The sequence below is a fragment of the Suillus subaureus genome (genome assembly GCF_016647635.1).
Source record: "Suillus subaureus strain MN1 chromosome Unknown BJ212scaffold_1, whole genome shotgun sequence".
In the NCBI taxonomy this organism is placed as follows: Eukaryota; Fungi; Basidiomycota; class Agaricomycetes; order Boletales; family Suillaceae; genus Suillus; species Suillus subaureus.
This window is the reverse complement of record NW_024538557.1, coordinates 1,059,242-1,075,938: the sequence shown is the minus strand read 5'-3', so window position 1 is coordinate 1,075,938 and position 16,697 is coordinate 1,059,242. Positions and strand designations below refer to the sequence as shown.

At 47.2% G+C, this 16,697-nt stretch overlaps 7 protein-coding genes across 7 annotated transcripts; 3 read left to right on the top strand and 4 right to left on the bottom strand.

Annotated features, from left to right (window-relative positions):
• Positions 1 to 225: 225 nt before the first annotated feature.
• On the bottom strand, positions 226 to 1,674 carry BJ212DRAFT_1258205 (18S rRNA biogenesis protein; the record flags this gene model as incomplete). Its single annotated transcript, XM_041329923.1, has 8 exons — positions 226 to 370; positions 418 to 663; positions 713 to 838; positions 894 to 1,018; positions 1,069 to 1,140; positions 1,186 to 1,361; positions 1,415 to 1,486; positions 1,542 to 1,674. 8 exons carry the CDS (start codon positions 1,672 to 1,674, stop codon positions 226 to 228), a joined length of 1,095 nt encoding a protein of 364 aa, XP_041199973.1.
• Positions 1,675 to 1,722: 48 nt separating this feature from the next.
• BJ212DRAFT_1310462 (uncharacterized protein) lies at positions 1,723 to 3,536 on the top strand. The gene is made up of 8 exons (XM_041333981.1): positions 1,723 to 1,921; positions 1,973 to 2,136; positions 2,195 to 2,275; positions 2,334 to 2,506; positions 2,556 to 2,732; positions 2,782 to 2,951; positions 3,015 to 3,221; positions 3,327 to 3,536. Exons 1-8 carry the CDS (start codon positions 1,793 to 1,795, stop codon positions 3,456 to 3,458), a joined length of 1,233 nt encoding a protein of 410 aa, XP_041199972.1. The 5' UTR covers positions 1,723 to 1,792; the 3' UTR covers positions 3,459 to 3,536.
• Positions 3,537 to 3,721: 185 nt separating this feature from the next.
• On the top strand, positions 3,722 to 4,966 carry BJ212DRAFT_1474304 (uncharacterized protein; the record flags this gene model as incomplete). The annotated part of the gene is made up of 7 exons (XM_041339071.1): positions 3,722 to 3,788; positions 3,841 to 3,869; positions 3,927 to 4,190; positions 4,243 to 4,415; positions 4,474 to 4,615; positions 4,670 to 4,797; positions 4,852 to 4,966. 7 exons carry the CDS (start codon positions 3,722 to 3,724, stop codon positions 4,964 to 4,966), a joined length of 918 nt encoding a protein of 305 aa, XP_041199971.1.
• Positions 4,967 to 6,707: 1,741 nt separating this feature from the next.
• BJ212DRAFT_32153 (uncharacterized protein) lies at positions 6,708 to 8,237 on the bottom strand. Its single transcript, XM_041342918.1, has 5 exons — positions 7,793 to 8,237; positions 7,711 to 7,733; positions 7,623 to 7,658; positions 6,991 to 7,571; positions 6,708 to 6,941 (listed from the first exon to the last, which is right to left on the bottom strand). Exons 1-5 carry the CDS (start codon positions 8,096 to 8,098, stop codon positions 6,832 to 6,834), a joined length of 1,056 nt encoding a protein of 351 aa, XP_041199970.1. The 5' UTR covers positions 8,099 to 8,237; the 3' UTR covers positions 6,708 to 6,831.
• An 815-nt stretch (positions 8,238 to 9,052) lies between these two features.
• BJ212DRAFT_1294475 (uncharacterized protein) lies at positions 9,053 to 9,549 on the bottom strand (the record flags this gene model as incomplete). The annotated part of the gene is made up of 2 exons (XM_041332208.1): positions 9,053 to 9,307; positions 9,361 to 9,549. The coding sequence occupies 2 exons, from the start codon at positions 9,547 to 9,549 to the stop codon at positions 9,053 to 9,055; spliced, it is 444 nt and encodes a 147-aa protein (XP_041199969.1).
• A 732-nt stretch (positions 9,550 to 10,281) lies between these two features.
• BJ212DRAFT_1310446 (uncharacterized protein) lies at positions 10,282 to 12,115 on the top strand. Its single transcript, XM_041333980.1, is given in 6 exon segments — positions 10,282 to 10,638; positions 10,691 to 11,046; positions 11,105 to 11,334; positions 11,456 to 11,591; positions 11,639 to 11,857; positions 11,872 to 12,115. The coding sequence occupies 5 exon segments, from the start codon at positions 10,314 to 10,316 to the stop codon at positions 11,777 to 11,779; spliced, it is 1,188 nt and encodes a 395-aa protein (XP_041199968.1). The 5' UTR covers positions 10,282 to 10,313; the 3' UTR covers positions 11,780 to 11,857; positions 11,872 to 12,115.
• Positions 12,116 to 14,355: 2,240 nt separating this feature from the next.
• BJ212DRAFT_1443274 (uncharacterized protein) lies at positions 14,356 to 15,668 on the bottom strand (the record flags this gene model as incomplete). Its single annotated transcript, XM_041337799.1, has 9 exons — positions 14,356 to 14,391; positions 14,440 to 14,529; positions 14,589 to 14,801; positions 14,849 to 14,900; positions 14,951 to 15,000; positions 15,049 to 15,108; positions 15,157 to 15,249; positions 15,310 to 15,367; positions 15,421 to 15,668. The coding sequence occupies 9 exons, from the start codon at positions 15,666 to 15,668 to the stop codon at positions 14,356 to 14,358; spliced, it is 900 nt and encodes a 299-aa protein (XP_041199967.1).
• Positions 15,669 to 16,697: the final 1,029 nt, after the last annotated feature.

Sequence of the window (16,697 nt, the reverse complement as noted above, 5' to 3'; positions counted from 1 at the left end):
ACATGCATCCATTGCACGGCGTCCTTTGATAATCTTGGTAAAGTGTTTATGTTTGCTTTTCTATCACGAAGGAATCCCAGGCGAAATTCTCGACAATGATTTTGTTTGAAGTTTGGTGTGGACATTTTGACAGAGTATTGTGAATGGTGATCGATCAATCTAGCTTGCGAATTCATTGCGTGGTATTATAAAGCATGAATACATATACTTTTGCTGGACAGCTTGCTACGCTAGTGACCGGTTCACATTCACGTAGCCAGTCCCAAGACAGGAGTAGAGCAATTCGGTGTTGGAGGAATCTGTGGGATCTATGGGTGTGATGTTGAAGACGGAGCCGAAGAAGATCTTGATATCACGGAGAAATTGAATGCTGTCATGATGTGAGCGATAGAAGCAGGAGAGTTAAATGTCGCGCACGTTCTAACGGAGGGCTCTTCCATCCTACATTGACCGATATCTTCACTACCTAGTACCATCATCAACAGGACTAGAGATTGATGTTTTCTATCAACACATCCTCCATGTCTAATCTCCGACAAAAGGGCCCTAGTTGCTAACAGAGCTATATCTTCGGGTGTTTCACCTGGTGTGGATACAGCTTCAGAACAATGTATGGCAGATGTAGTGGATTCCGCGAGTAAGCTCAGGGCATATCCCGGTGACCTTCATGCACGATTAGTAGAGCAGAAGTATATTCAATTAGCCCACATACTTTCCGCTCTCATCTCCTTTATAAACGTCGGAGTACAGGTAGATGTCGGGGATGAAGCGGTTGAGAACCGAACGTGATGCGTCGATCATGCGATTAGAGAACTGCGGGTTTACACGGACGGCATGCCTGGGAAAATACTTCAGTGTGGTATGCCCTTCATGAAAAGGCAAGATGAACGCACGCAATGCCTCGGATTCGTTTGATCTTGCCAGGATCAACAAAGTTCAGAGTTTTTACTTCTTTAACAATAGGACAGAGGAACTGTACTTCCCCTCCACCTTCTGGAGGAGCACCACGTCTCTTTATCTGTACAGACATATGAAGGTGCAATTTCATAGATTGAACAACCCGCTCACCCGAAGCTCCAATCCATCAGAGATACCGAAAAGTTGGAGATGAGGTAGTGTGACAGTACGGATGAGGTCAACCTAACACCGTTAGGATGTATTTTAATCCGACGGGATCTTACTCACAGAAAGATCATTTTCATCTGTTGTTATGCCTCGCAGGGTCAGCTGAAACGGCTTCTTTGAGAAGGGCGCAATCATTATCAGCGGCTCCAAGAAATAACCTATTGAACGTGACAGTGGACAATCATGAATAATGGGACCACCGGACACGACTCCTGGTTTGAGAAGCACAGCGGTACCTTGAGGGCATATGAGTGAGTTCCAGCGTAATGGACAGTAAAGTAGATCGTACCGGTCACTGAAATTTCAATTACGGACCCGTTAGTGACTTTTTCCAGCAGCCGCAGGAGGCTAACCTCGTAGTCTGAGTGATGGCACTACTCGTCAAGAAATACCAGGCTGCAAAGAACTAAACACACCTCTCAGACCAGGATCCTTATCCTGGGAGCGAATTTTATCAATTCGAACATTCTTTCCGGTGAGAATGGAGAGCACTAGACGTTGTCGCAAATATTGGTGTCCACTGAAGTTCACCAATGATCTTGACTCCATGGATGTAGACTTCGAAGAGACTTTTTCATTACGTAAGGAAATATTGATCCTAGTGGGCGCCTCGTTGGCAGCCACTAGCAGGTCAAACACAATTCGATTCTTCCTTCCACTCTTCTCAATGGCTACGGAAATACATGTGAACTGTGCAGCGACTTCAAGCGACTGGCAAGACCGGTATTACCATGTTGACCAGATCCTTGACAGACCTGGCCCTCGAACTGATCCATCATTCCTGGCTGGGGATGAGGTGAGTGTCCCACAGTCTTAAGACAACTCATATTTAAAAGATGCTCTAAAGGTGAAGGACTTTTTGCGGAACAAGTGCAAGATTCTCGTCATCGGCGCAGGTGGTTTAGGATGCGAGATACTCGCCAATCTTGCTCTGACTGGGTTCAAGGACATCCATCTCATCGACATGGACACCATCGACATTAGCAATCTTAATCGTCAATTTCTCTTCAGGTATGTCACATTTATGAGATGGCATGTGTGTACCGACCTAGGGATCAATTTCCTTAAGACCCGCGGACGTTGGGAGACCGAAGGCTATCGTTGCTGCAGAGTATGTGATGAAACGAGTGCCAGGAGTCAAGGTCACTCCGTAAGTTGGCAATTTCTTGCGCACGTGGCGCACAATCTCTGATATGCGAGGCGTGCAGGTATTATGGCAAAATACAAGACAAGGACGACGATTATTATTCGCAGTTTAACCTCGTCATCTGTGGTCTAGATTCTGTGGAAGCGCGTCGGTGGATAAATGCTACTCTTGTTAACCTAGTGGACCCTGAGAATCCTGAGAGTTTAAAGCCCCTCATAGACGGTGGTACCGAAGGTAAGTAAGTCTCTTTTACCTTCTGCGCGACCTCAATAGCTGTGAGAAGGTTTTAAGGGGCAAGCTCGAGTCATACTTCCGACTGTATCATCATGCTATGAGTGTTCCCTTGATATGCTGAACAAACCAACTACATTCCCCATCTGCACCATCGCGAACACACCCCGTCTCCCTGAGCACTGTATAGAATGGGCCTCTGTGCTCGAATGGCCTCGTGTGCATGGAGGTCAGTCTCGCTGCACGTCTCATTTTTCTTCTATTTCACATAAAAGTAGATAAGAAGCTCGACACTGATGATCCTGAGCACATCGGATGGCTATATTCTATTGCTGCTGCTCGTGCAAAGGAATTCAAGATTGAAGGCGTGACTTGGTCACTTACGCAGGGTGTTGTCAAGAATGTCATCCCTGCAATCGCTTCCACTAATGCCTATCATTGCTGGTATGTCAGCCCCCGCCCATACTTGATCTGTCTGATGAGAGCGTTCGCAGCTTCATGTTGTAATGAGGCTTTCAAGATTGCAACAAGTTCAGCGGCTTATCTAAACAACTACTTCATGCTTATTGGGACCGAAGGAGTATATTCATACACCTTTGAGCATGAAAAGCGCGATCATTGCCCTGTTTGCGGAGGTGAAGCCCTGGAGATATCCATAAGTCGAGATTGGACTGTTGAGCAGCTCATTGAAATGTTGACCGAAAAGCAGTACATGTATGTATTCATTCCCCATTGACATCCATGGCTCATCCTGGCGTAGTCAGATTAAGAAACCCTCTCTCGCAACACCGGGAAAGCCAATTTATTTCCAACAGCCACCCAGCTGGAAAAAGCTACGCGCCCGAACTTAGAGAAGAAAGTCTCAGATCTTGTCCCTGATGGTGGAGAAGTTGTGGTCACTGCTTCGACTCTGCCTTTCAGCTTGTCACTCATCGTCACTTACAAAGGCATGTGAAGGTATAGCATCTTACATTTCTGCATGGTTATCCACAATGTAATAGTAGACATTCAAATGCAAGCATCATCACACTTTGTTCACGAGTGATCCTACCTCCAGGTCAGGCTTGTGATTCTGCGCCGTAGACAGATAGTTGCGAAAGAAAACAATATCCATTGCGCCAACATTGCGATGTGCTGACAACTGTGATTACGTAACATCATTGGTCTTCGAGTGAACTTCATCGACGTCGTTGCTTATATCCTAACACTCCCATTAAGATGCCCAAGGCCGATATCAACAAGGCTGGTTGGGAGCAAAGTGAATTTCCCATTCTTTGTGAAACATGTGGGTTTATTTATCAAACGTGATTAGACCAGAAGCTAACGCGCTTGAGCAGGTCTGGGACCTAACCCGTTCATCCGAATGGTCAGTCTTGGGTTCTATGACCAATACAACATACTGACTGCCTAGCTTGATGGCTAGTCGAAACAAGAGTTTGGTCGCTCATGTGGCACATGTGCTCGCCCGTTCACAGTTTTCCGATGGAATCCAGGCTCCGGCGCACGGTACAAAACCACTGTGATATGTCAGACGTGTGCCAAAGTGAAAAATGTCTGCCAGACGTGCCTTCTTGATCTTGAGTACGGACTACCGACCCAAGTTCGAGACACTGCCCTTGCCATTCAGAATGAAGCACCAACCAGTGACATCAACCGGGAGTACTATGCGCAGAACATGGAGAATAAGGTGCGTTGATATCCAGCATCGGCTCGCGTACGTTTTGTCAAGTCATATTCAGATGGAGGATGGGAATCAATCCCTGATGCAAGTTGGGACGCGGGCTACATCTGCTGGGAAGGAAATGCTGAAGCAGCTAGCTCGGACAAACCCATATTACAAGCGCAACCGCCCACACATCTGTTCCTTCTTCGTAAAAGGAGAGTGTAACAGAGGAGACGAGTGCCCATTTCGGTGAGCTCACATACAATGACTCTCCCGCTTCAATTCCTGATAAGGCTTGCTTTGCCAGACATGAAAAACCTGTTGAGAACGCACTTTCCCACCAAAATATTCAGGATAGATATCATGGTAACAATGATCCAGTTGCACGAAAAATATTGGCCAATCATTCGGAGGCGCAAGGTTTGAAGCCACCAGAAGACGAGAATATCGTAAGTGAGATTTCCCTCCTCTCTAGCGCAGTGGTTGACGGTCTGGCACAACAGACCTCTCTGTTCCTTTCCTCTCTCCCAGCCTCTGCAACGGAACTTAGCATACGGACTCATGTCATCAATTCATTACCTCAAATATCTTCGTCACAGTTGCGGTCAGTCGTCCACGTCGCAAAATCCCGGTGCGTTAGAATGTCTGCCTTTCAGTGGTGTTCCAAAGCCAAGACCTATTTTAGATGTGCATTCATCAACTTCAAAGATCGTGATTCTGCTGAGAGGGCAGCAGAAGCTTGGGCGAATGGCCTAGACATGGATGGACGAACGAGTTCATGTGAAGTGGGGAAGAAGTAAGGGTCCTTCCAAGTCTGCAACGCCTACTGCGGGACCTTCAGTAATCCCTGCACCTGCGTGAGCCTTTTGTCCTTGCAGGAAGGAATGTGCACACCAGATGTTATGAACCATGTTTGTTTCATTCCATTGTGTGATCTTATACAGACACTACTTTGACCTGGCTTGTTATTATTTACTCTATTGTAGTTGGTGTGTATGATATACATTATTCGTCTTGAGATGACGAGCTTGCAACGTTAGGAGGGCTCTTGTCGAACACGAACTGGTTTCCCGTCTCCCAAAACCTCTGCCAGCTGCAACTATGTTCGGGCCTCTTCAGTTGCAATCATTTGAAACCTTGTTTGTTAGAGGCTTGTTAGGTTGTCATTTTCTCACCGAGCCCCCTTTTTTTGTTATGCCTCGGTTGCATGGTGTCTTGAGCTCTCCGTTATGGGGTGTTCTAGAGTTTCGCGTTGACGCTTCTGTTGACATCTCAGTCTGGTGCCCGGGTCTTGCCGTGGCAATCGAAAGTATTTCCGCCTCGGCATCGACATAAAACAGGAGTGCATGTAAACTACACGCATCAGAACGATATGACTCGGTCTGCCACTTTCAATTCTTCCACATACAGCTTTCAAGTCATCCTCGGTTGCATTGGAAAAGCCAACGACCGAAGGAGTGTTCATCAACGATTCGATCATGATGAGGCTTCAGTGAGGCTGGGATGGTCGCATCATTTTCCTGACTGTCAGACTCACTCTTGCATGTACTCTTCTGGCCTCCGAGTCCGGCCCCATTAATATCTTGTGTTCGTTTGGTTATAAATCCCCACAGTTTTGGTTAGTCTGTCGAGAATCTATGTTAGCACATACGTATCTCGGGGATATATCTTATGTTCCTGAGATGACCCTCGCGAGGCGTGAAGGCCTTGAATTCCTTTTCATGAACAGACTATCGCATAAAAAGGAGATTTCGGCACAATGGCTGGGGACCTCCGAGGAAACCATCCACAAGTGAATGTCAAAAAACCTCTCGTTTAGCAGGTTTCGAACCTGCACAATCCAGGAGAAACAGTTCTTGAATCGAGTAATCACTTGGCTAGGACTACTGAAGATGAACCTCCGAGGAACTTTCTATGAGTGAATGTCAAGGTGTGTTGCGATAGGGAAAAAAACCTTATTGCGGTAACCACCTGGCTAAGACCAGTGGAAATGGACTTCCGAAGAAACCATCCATGAGTAAGTCTTCGGGTGTATTCTAATAGAAAAAAACCATTTCATCGGCAGGTTTCGAACCTGCACTGGCACAGTCCAAGAGACAGATTCAGATTCTGCTGTTGCGACCACTTTCGCTAGGATTTGAGGAAACTATACTTGAGCGAATCTTCATTGAATGCGTGTTCTGATAGCAAAAGCAACCCGTTGCCGGCAGCCTGAGGTTTTGAGCCTGCGCAGTCCAAGAGAAAGAGATTTTGCTTCTATTGTGGTAGCCACTTGGTTAAGACCAGTTAAGATGCACCTACAAGGAAATCATCCATGAGTGGGTATCAAGGTGTGTTCCTATGGAAAAAAACCTTGTCGTCGGCAAGTTTCGAACCTGCGCAGTCCAAGAGAAACAGATTTCGATTCTGTTGCGGTAACCATCTCAAAGTGGTTAGGACGCTGCCCAAGTTAGTTAACGTCCTCCGGAACACTAAAAGACTAGTTTGATTTGATGGACACAATATGCCAGGCATAAGCAAATCGGGGCTGGCTTTGGCGCCGTTACACACGCATTGCATTAGGCTAGCATTAAGGAAACAGAATATATGACAAAAAAAAACTGTGATGTGAGACAAAATCCTAGTGATTATAGCTTTCAGCATCAAGCGACTTGTGATGATCACGTCACTTAACAAGCATACCACCGAAACCCATGGACAAAAGCCAAGCCACATACTCCACAAAACCAATACCAGCATACAGAGAACGTCCGAAATTGACTAGAGCAGGGCCAGCTGAAATAAAGATTGGTAATACTGTTGCCAAGGTCCACGGTCAACGTACGGCAGACACCAGCGATCCCCCAGCCAATCCCAAATATTACTGAACCAAGTATGAGCCTACAGTCGATTTTGGTGGAGGTCGGGACGTTCCATTTGCCACCGAGCTTGGGTTGTTTCACACGTGCATACCGATAGAGCAGGGTAGCCAAAGGCAGAGCGCTTCCTGCAACGAACGCCAGCGTCGGGTCGAATGCTGAGGACACCGGTAACGCCAAGAATGCCAGAACTTTGTGTGGATCGACCATATTGCCAAGGCGGAGGGAGAACGTGAAAGCCAATGACGTCAACAAGCTCGCCAGATACCGAAGAATGGACTGGAGGGTGTTCGGCACAAGATTAGCACAAGAATGGATCTTCCAGCTCACGAATTTTGAACTGTTGCCAGTGCCATTCTTGAGAGTCGAGCACGTGTACGCAAACCACAGGGTCGCGAGGGAAAGAATTGCGCCCAGGAACTGTCGTCCCTGGTTATCACCGAGGGTCCAATCCAAAGACCCAGATGTTCCAAGAGCGTCATTTCCGTAAGCGGAGTAGGTTGTAGCTACAGCACTTGCAAAGAACGTGGTTGTTGCCACCAGGGAACTTTGAATATATTGAATCCACAAATACTGAGGAGACGAGTTCAGAGCATACCGAAGAGAAAATCGGGACAAGCCGCAAATCATATGGCTTGAGAAATAATCAGACGCATGCGCATAATAGAAATACCGAGGAGGCGAACCCTGAGGTGCATCCATTGGCTAGCTATGGACCAATTGGGCGATGAATGATTACACCCTCGGAGAAAAAAGTGCTAAAATTACCTTGGTCCCAATACCGACGAGCAATCCAGAAAATACCATTCGGAGAAGCAAAGACGCCGTGCGGGGTGCCGGGGTGTCCATATCACCGATGATACCAACTGCAATACCACCTAGAACCAGACCCAAGACGGAAGCCATCGCTACTTTATCTCCTCGAAGTGAGCAGTGAACAAAGGCAGAAACCCCGAGGACAGATCCATTAAGCACCAGAAGAGAATGAACGGACAGCGCAATGCCAATCCCTCCTAAGAGGCCTTGCAGGGGTTTGGGACGGGACTCCGTAATCTCAGGCTGGTGGAGCGACATGGTAATTCAGCCGGGATTGTTGACCGAGGGCCGCCTAAATCCTGTAAAGCCCTCCAGCACTCTTGTTGGGTACCGCGTTTTGAACTCCTGTTGGGTGATGTGTTGGAACAAGGTTAGAAATTGGAATTCGGCTACATCCGGATTGCCTGTCGCTGCGCTCCTACGCCTGGTCGAAAATTCAAAACATGTTTCATTTGCGCCTCACACGATAAAACTCAGGCGTGTTCTCGAGGAGAGAATTGGATTCGGAAACTACACTATCTAATACTCGACATCGTACATGCACGAACATATGGGATACATTGCCAATGAGATAAGTCCAGAAGTAAAAAAGAAAAACGCAATCAAGTACATATCGATAAAAAGAGAGATAAATCGAAAGAACAGTTTACATGGTGAGAGAAACGGAAGAGACACACTGGATGTGTGTTCGGAATCGCGAGCAGTGAGCGGTGACTTTCAACTTCTTGAGCGGTGAAGCTCCACATCATAGGGGACGTAGAGGTCGATAGGTTGCAGGATTCGGTCGTAGGGGACCTCTGACGTCGAAGATCGCGGAGATACCAGGCGGCGCATTGAGATGGTGTGCGCGGCTAGCGGTGGCCTTCAACCTCGTGGATTGCTCCAAGTCACAGGGGACAGCGAGGGAGGCTGGTGCGCGTCTTTGGTAAATAATAATGTGGATTGGCCTGTACCATTCTAGTTGGGGGGTGCCAGCGTGGAGGTAATACCGAGCTTTGCCATGGCATCGGCCCAGCCATCGAGAAGAACTTCTTTATCGGTGAAGATCCCGGCACGGAGTTGCTTGAGGTGGCTCAGTATATGAAATCGGTGAGTGAAGCGGAGTCACGAGAAATTACTTACTAATATAAGTCCGTGCGCGTGCGGCCCGCAAATGGGCACGGTGCTGGGTAAACCAACATGAGTATCGTACTGAGTTTAGTGACGGGCGTGTCATACTTGCTGTTGGCGCCGGTTGACGATGAGCTTCGTATCTGGAGGCTTGGGCGGTAGGGTGATAGACTGGGACGGGGTAGTACTGCTGAGAAACAGCACTTTTATTGTCGTTGAGCTATCTTGGAGGGGAAGGTCGGGGTGTGCAGCCGTCATCCCCAGAATGAACGGTTCGAGTACCAGTTGCGACTGTCGAGAGGGATAATCGGAGTTTTCGATGGTGACGATGTCCGTTCCTTGGAGTAGGTTGCGATCCTAAAGATTTAAGCATTAAACGAAGATGTTTAGTAGGCCATAAAGCCTCGTACCTCGCAATCGTCATCAAACCACTGTTTGGAATCTGACACATTGTCGAGGTCGTTGATGAAGTCGTCGTCATCGGCTACAAGCGTTGCGCCGGACTCGATTGGGAATCGCTTGTGCTTCTGAGCTCTTGACAAAATGTGTATAGATGTCGGCAATGTTGTTGCCAGGGAAGGGTGATGAATCGGGGGCATGTTTTTGATCGAAATTGCCACTAAGTAACTTCCGAGCGATTCTGCCGGAGGCAAGAAAGAAAATCTCCGTCGAGAAGCCGAGGTCTACCGCGACGAGACTAATAGTGACGATAGCACGCATTCGGCTTTCTGAATGACCTAAGTCGCGTGGTCCACGACCGTTTTCTTGAAGAACGAGAACGCGAGGAACCCGGTGACAGTAACGCACGCAGCACCATTGAGGACGGTAGAGGTATAAATCGTTGTGAAGGCTGGTAGAATGATGAAGCTCGTATAAAGAAATTCGTGTACGCGCAAAATAATAATAGGCACTGAATCGCAGGTCATCGGATATTTACACTCTTGGATTGTGGCGAGGCGCGTCGAGTCACGTGATTGTGAAATCAATCCTACGATTTTCAGCAAAACTGCCTGAATCGACACCCTGAAATTTAATACTTGTCATGATCATCGTCAAACTTCGTCTGCAAGTTGTAGCTCACTGAGAATGAGCGTGGGATGACAGCATCTCGAAAGCTGCATACGCGAACGTCGAGATGGCGGGCATTGTCGATGATGTTCCGGAAAATACATGCCCCAGTTAATGAACTGGATTATCAGTCTGGATAAGAACTTGTCGAGACGAAATGAAGCATTCAAGCATGATAAAGCCTTGGTAAAGGTTCGTCGCTCACTGGCAACACAGGCATTGGATGAGTCAAATTGGTACTTGAGTTGATAAGATCAAGAGACGCAAACAACCCTAACCTTGACAAGTCACCGTGATGTCACTGATCAACCAAACTTCCCGTTCGAAAGCGTCTTCCAAGCCTTCTTCGCGGCGCGCAGAGACTTCTAGAGTATACGCTCATCCCCTCCCAATCATCTTTCCAGAGCTAACATACAAATTTCTTGGACTCTCCCTGACACGGCCACTCAATCCTCACTGCACCGCGCTATTCGACCCGCTCACCCGCTCAGCTTGGGTCTCAGATTCTGGCGACGCTACCCTATTATGGCAGCGCGGGTTCTTTGGAAAAGGAGACCTCTCCAGGAGTGAACCCAGTTGGTCGGCGAGACAAATAAATGCGAGAAAAATGAAGGGCAAGGGTATGTCGTTCTTTTGTACTGCACCGAACATCTTAACTCTCGACTGGCATAGGACTCACATCCGAAGAGATCACCGCCAAACGCCGTGCAGAGCGCAAGCAATTCAAGCTCGATCGTGCAAAGGCAATTGCTGCTGCGGCAGCTGAAGCAGAGACTGTTTTCAATGAACAAGGTCGTGTTATCGCGCCTGGTATTGCGCCGGATGGCACACGGATAATACCCTCTGCTGCGACCTGGAAACCAGCATCTACATCCGTGCCTTCGGAACAATCGCCTCTAGATGTCGCACCAGACGAAGAGGAAAAGATTGAGCCTATACAAGACCTCGAGCATCTCCAACTCTCGCTCCAAGAGGCCTTTTTCCTTGTCTGGGCACTTGACTGCTTGACAATCTTACATCCCGAAACCGTATGCCCTCTTATTCCCTCCTCGAAACTAGCTAGTTAATTTCATTGTTTTTACCCAGAATACGTCTTTTACCCTCGCTGAAATATGGAATACATTCCAAAATGTTTACATACCATCATCGGTCCCACAACCGAACATCCCGTCACCTCCACGGTTCGACAATCCCTTTCTCGTGTCATATATCGCATACCATCACTACCGCTCCCTTGGTTGGGTTGTCAAAAGCGGCATCAAGTTCTGCGTCGACTACCTGCTGTACAAGCGTGGCCCCGTATTCCAGCATGCCGAGTGCGTGTGGTGTTCACTCAATCTTCACCCTCCATTTTATTCTCCTCCTGAACCCAAGTGTTCTCTCAGCGAACTTCGTTCTGCATTCAAAGTTGTCTCGGTTCCGCTGACATCTCCTTAGATTCGCAATTGTTGTCATCCCTGTGTATGAAGACCCCGAAGATCAGGCAAACTCACCGTTCAAGCTACAGAACGCAGAACCATTCACGTGGTCATGGCTGAGCACAATAAACCGGGTCAATTCTCAAGTTCAAAAGGTCCGTCCCCATCTCTGTCACTAATATCTGTCTGAACTGGTTGATAGACGCTGGTCGTATCATACATCACCATACCTGCGGAATCACGGGTATCTCCAAAAGTTCTCTCTTCGCCCGCGTGCTTCGCACATTATTCTGTGCGCGAGGTCGTGTTGAGGCGGTTCATTCCGGCACGCATGCGAGACTAGCTACTCGAAGGGTGCATTGAACGTGAACCTCGCGGGAGTAACGAGACCTCAGTGATACTTTTACATCACAGGCGGATCTAGTGGTGACGCAGTATCCAATCACGGTATCAGCCGGAAACTGTCAAAAATGGCCTCTCTTGGCTTCACATGAGATCGATATTGCTGCCGGTAGTTTGGCCGTGGATTTCCTCGCTGCCGACAAGCTAAGGACAAGAATAAGAAAATTTACTATTCCCTTTCCTGTTACTTGTGCATGTATTAAACACATATTCTTATCTTAGCTCTTGAAATTGAAGTACGCAGGAGAGGCGCATAACCAGCGAATTTCCACGCCAGAATACCAATAGGTCGCGATACGCTGGCATTACAAATGGCATCTGTAAAAAAGGAGTGTTGTGAGCTGGGACTAACTTTGCTTCGCCGATAATGATTCCACTCCAAATTGCTAATGGATCTTGCTTCACAAGGTAGATATTAGGTGGCAATCGACTGGAATTGCAGACATCATGGTGGATAGGCTTGGATAGGTTGTTCCTACGTCACCGTGAAGAACAACATTCAGTACATAAAGACCAGGCGTCTTTCTACCATCCCCTTCGAATCTATTTGATCCCATGTCACCTCCTCACAACTTACAGCTGTGTGCGTATATAATGGCACTGGCATGTTGTGGGAAAATCATAATTGAGGATTTGGGACTTTGAAAATTTTCACCGTTTTGAGACTTAGAGAAAAATTCAAACAATTGCACCACGTCGGACAACAATACACCTAGTATGGTCAACCGAAAGATCTCATCCGACGTCAAACTCGCTGCCATTCGCCTGTATGAGCAAGATATCCTTAGTCTTCGTGAAATCCTTGATTGCGTCGGCTTCTCGAGACGCACATTCTTCCGCATCCGAAAGCTCTATCATCACACCGGCGATGTAGTCAAACCACGGAGTGAATTCACAGGTCGTCCGAGGAAGCTGAATCTTGAGGATGTTCAGTACCTCGTGGAACTGGTCCACCACCGGCCAGATTGGTTTCTCGACGAGATCACTCGACTCATGTTATGCAACCGCTTCATTGCACTCCACTACACCACCATCCACCGTGAGCTCCATCGTGCGGGCGTTTCCCTCAAAAAGCTTCGTAAAATCACCAAAGAACAAAATGAAGATCTCCGTATGACGCGGCATTATGTAACACAGAATGGTAAAAAAAAACTAAGTCCCAAATCTCAATCGTGATTTTCCCACAACACGCCAGTGCCATTAGTGTCGCAAACTGCTGTAAAAACGATGCAATTCTCATTTATCCTCACCGGTGTTGCTGCTTTGACCATCAATATTTACCAGTAATGCTGAAAGTGAGACATATCCTTTACTTTGCTTGGATCAAACTTATTGCACACACTGCCCTGTAGGATATGCGTGAGTATCAGTAGTTCGTGTCTTGGATTTGACAACAAATTCACCAGCGTGGTAGATGATTTTTTTTTGCATGTAGCGTGGCACTGGCAGCTCAGGCAGTGGGGTGATATCTACTTTCTTTGCGGGGGAGGCTGGAGATCGAGAAGTCCTGTGGTATCAAAGCTCTTGGAAGCTAGCAGATTTCACCGAGCTGGTTCTCTATAGGTTGCTTAGCGAAAAGTAATTGGGAAAGGACGGGTCGCTCGCTGTGAATCTGGACGTGCTGTGGACAAATTGTCGAGCGGCTGTACTATTTTATCAAGTGACCCCTTGGTTCGACTTCGAAAGAGCCGTATACCATGTGATCTAGGACTTACTTCACTTTCTTCACAGGGCTTCAACCCGATGCTGAATGAAGCTGAAACGCTGGGACTCTGTATGAACTGGACAGGCTGGTACCAATGTTACACGATACCACACTAGTGGAAATCCATGTGCATGAATGGGCAGGATCAAGGCGGAATGCTGGTGTACGAAGCAGCAGGTGACTGGGTATGGGAAAAAGAACGGACGAGCACATACTTCTAAGAGAGTACGCGCACCATGCATCATAGATGAATCTATGGCAGCACCTTACTTCCGCTGCCAGGCTGCGCGCTACCCATGCATTCTTGAAATTTGAGTGACCCCAGAAATCTTGAGCTTGGTTAAACACCAAGGTTCTGTTGTCATTGAAATAACCACTGCGCTGTAGAAATGCAACTTCCGTCAAGCCATAAAGCTTTATCATGTTGCAATATACAGCCAGCCAACGAAAAAAAGTACGGAAGACATTTCGACTCGCCGAGATTTTTCGCTGCCACTCCCGATAGTGCGAGGTTCTGAGTCGACGCCTCATTGACTAGTTAGCGCTCTGCAGGGGAGGTGACATAGCGATGGTTGAGGGTCTGTTGATGGTAAAGATGTCACAAGATGGCACTGGGACGAGTGAATTTTTGGCAGCCAAAGTTAGGAACTGCACATGCATGGCGTGACTGGGAAACCTATCCAGCGTCAAATAGTAAGATAGTGACCGTCCTTTATAGAGATTGGCGGCAGAATCGGTGTAACTACGTGCATGTCTATGTCCAAGAAGATATACAAAAGCGGGCTGCGCAGCAACATGTTCATCCAGGAGAATCAAGGCAGTAATGAAGTAACGGATGGAATCAAACTCTGAAGACATGGTCAAACGCGAATTACACCAGGAAAATTTGATCATACCGAAATGTCTGAAGCAGTTATCGGACACGCGAAACTGGCGGGAATGTTCAGCACCGGGTAAACCACGAAAAATAAGACGCGTAATCCAAGCTGAATAAAGGAAACGCAAGTGAGAACTCCATAAATAACACTTCAGTACGTGCACGGACCGTGATATCAAGATCGATTGTAATATCTTGCACTGCTCCACCACCTACACCGCATTTTGTAGCGAGATCAGTCAAGATTTGTGTGCTCGAAGACATGTTGGTACTGAATTCCAGCGAGAATGGGAATGTGAAGTTGGTCTGCGAGTTGGAATTGAAGGTGATGTCAGTCTCATTGCCAGTTCCGACAAGAGTATTGTTGATAGGGTAATATGCCTGATGAATTGTGAGCGATAAAATGAGGTGAAAAGAGCTCAAACTACATTTGCATTTATGGACTTGAAAGACACGGAGAAGTAATTTGGGTTGACAACACTGTATTTCCGGTCATGAAATGGATCAGACAAAGTGTATAGTCAACGTACGTTAAATTAATGCCCAGGTTAACTGTGATGCTTCCCGAGCCTAGTTGAACCTGATAGAAATGAGAAACGTATACAAACACCAAGAAAGGTTGCCTTACCGCATTTTGAGTGGTAGACGGCCCTACATTACCAACAATAGCATCCGGAGGACGGACCCACTGCAAGAACATTTGAGTATAGAAGACATTTCCCTTTGTAAGGCTCACCATAAGCAGTGCAAGCAATATGCTGACAATGAGGAGGACAGCAATCATTATCGTGCAACAGCAGAATCTCCCTAAGCAGCTAATTCGGCTGCCCTACAAGCGGCGCTCAGGTTCCAACGCATCACCAAATAAGTGAGACATTGAGTTGCTCACCCTTGTCCATAGACCACCAGTGTTCTCACGTCTCCAGGTCTTGAAATCCTGAGATTGGCTTGTGAAATGGAGTCAGATAGGTCAGGGAGCCTCAAGGAGCTGGCGATTTACCGTCCAGTTTCTTTCGCAAAGTTCGATTGCTCATGAGGGTTTACTTCCGGAGCATATGATGTGGTAATAATTTGTGGGTTCGCATTGGGATCGTCTCTGTACTCGCCCATTGTATGGGGATCAAAGTCTCCTTGGTCATACGCCTGGTGTGGTTGCCTGGTGTCATATTGGTTATATGATGCATCACCATACTGCTGGTCATAACCCCCTTGCTGCTGCTCAGGATACGGGTCTCTGTATTGAGACATAGTGGATGGATGATGTGCGAGACAACAAAACCAGAGTTGCTGCGGGACTCGAATTATAGCTGTGCAGTTGCACGGTTTCGAAGTGGAGCATCACGACCAAATTTAAACAATATTACCTAATGATGCTCGGGCATGTTTTTGTGTCCGAATCGAATTAAACGTAACCTTAGTTGACTGCCAATTTCATGTGATCCAACTTCAATACAAGATGTTCTTCGACCCAAAGATGAGTCCTTGACCGACTGGTAAGCGTGACAGATTAGAAATTTGTTGCGGGTTCGAAACCTGCTCGAGATTATTTTTTTCCTTTTACCATGCCTATGATGGATCCTTCAAGGTCTATCTCAAATAGTCATGCTAGTCATAGTCAACTGGAACCATTGAACAGATTAGAAATCTGCTCTCTTGGGTGGTGTGGATTGGAAACCTGCCGACAAATGATTTCCCCTCATTGTATCCACTCATAGACAGGACAGTTCTTCGGAGGTTCATCTCAACTTGGGCGGCTCGATTTCGGCTTCGTCCTGGACAAAGTGGTAACCGCAGCGCAATCGACATCTGTTTCTTTTGGACTGCGCAGGTTCGACACCTGCCGATGACAAGTTTTTTTCTATCGAGGACACACCTTGACATATTGTTTCCTCGGAGGCACTCTTAACTGGTCTTGGCCAAGTGGTTGGCCCAACAAAATCAAAATCTGTTTATCCTGGACTGCGCAGGCTCGAAACCTGCCGACAACAGGTTGTTTTTTTGCTCCAGAACACACCTTGAAGATTCGCTCATGGAGGGCCGCCAGTCATGGTTTCCTCAGAGATCCATCTTAACCCAGTTGTCTTAGCCAGGTGGTTACCGTAACAGAATCAAAATCTGTCAAACCTGCTGACATTTCCCTTCCGGAATACACCCTAACATTCACTCACGGGCAGTTCCTCAGGTGTTCATTCACACTGGTCTTAGCCAGGTGGTCGAAATCTGTTTCTCTTGAACTGTGCAGGTTCGAAACCTGCCGATGACAAGGCTTTTGTTCTA

What these genes read in the sequence shown, in the direction of transcription:
- BJ212DRAFT_1310446 (XM_041333980.1), top strand. Translation starts at nt 10,314, where the DNA reads ATGTCACTGATCAACCAAACTTCCCGTTCGAAAGCGTCTTCCAAGCCT. An exon ending in CCCGTATTCCAGCATGCCGA is followed by an intron (nt 11,335 to 11,455) that starts GTGCGTGTGGTG and finishes ACATCTCCTTAG; the next exon opens with ATTCGCAATTGTTGTCATCC. An exon ending in TCAATTCTCAAGTTCAAAAG is followed by an intron (nt 11,592 to 11,638) that starts GTCCGTCCCCAT and finishes ACTGGTTGATAG; the next exon opens with ACGCTGGTCGTATCATACAT.
- BJ212DRAFT_1310462 (XM_041333981.1), top strand. Translation starts at nt 1,793, where the DNA reads ATGGCTACGGAAATACATGTGAACTGTGCAGCGACTTCAAGCGACTGG. An exon ending in AATCGTCAATTTCTCTTCAG is followed by an intron (nt 2,137 to 2,194) that starts GTATGTCACATT and finishes AATTTCCTTAAG; the next exon opens with ACCCGCGGACGTTGGGAGAC. An exon ending in ATGGCCTCGTGTGCATGGAG is followed by an intron (nt 2,733 to 2,781) that starts GTCAGTCTCGCT and finishes ACATAAAAGTAG; the next exon opens with ATAAGAAGCTCGACACTGAT.
- BJ212DRAFT_32153 (XM_041342918.1), bottom strand. Translation starts at nt 8,098, where the DNA reads ATGTCGCTCCACCAGCCTGAGATTACGGAGTCCCGTCCCAAACCCCTG. An exon ending in GCCAATGGATGCACCTCAGG is followed by an intron (nt 7,659 to 7,710) that starts GTTCGCCTCCTC and finishes TTATTTCTCAAG; the next exon opens with CCATATGATTTGCGGCTTGT. An exon ending in TTGTCCCGATTTTCTCTTCG is followed by an intron (nt 7,572 to 7,622) that starts GTATGCTCTGAA and finishes ATATATTCAAAG; the next exon opens with TTCCCTGGTGGCAACAACCA.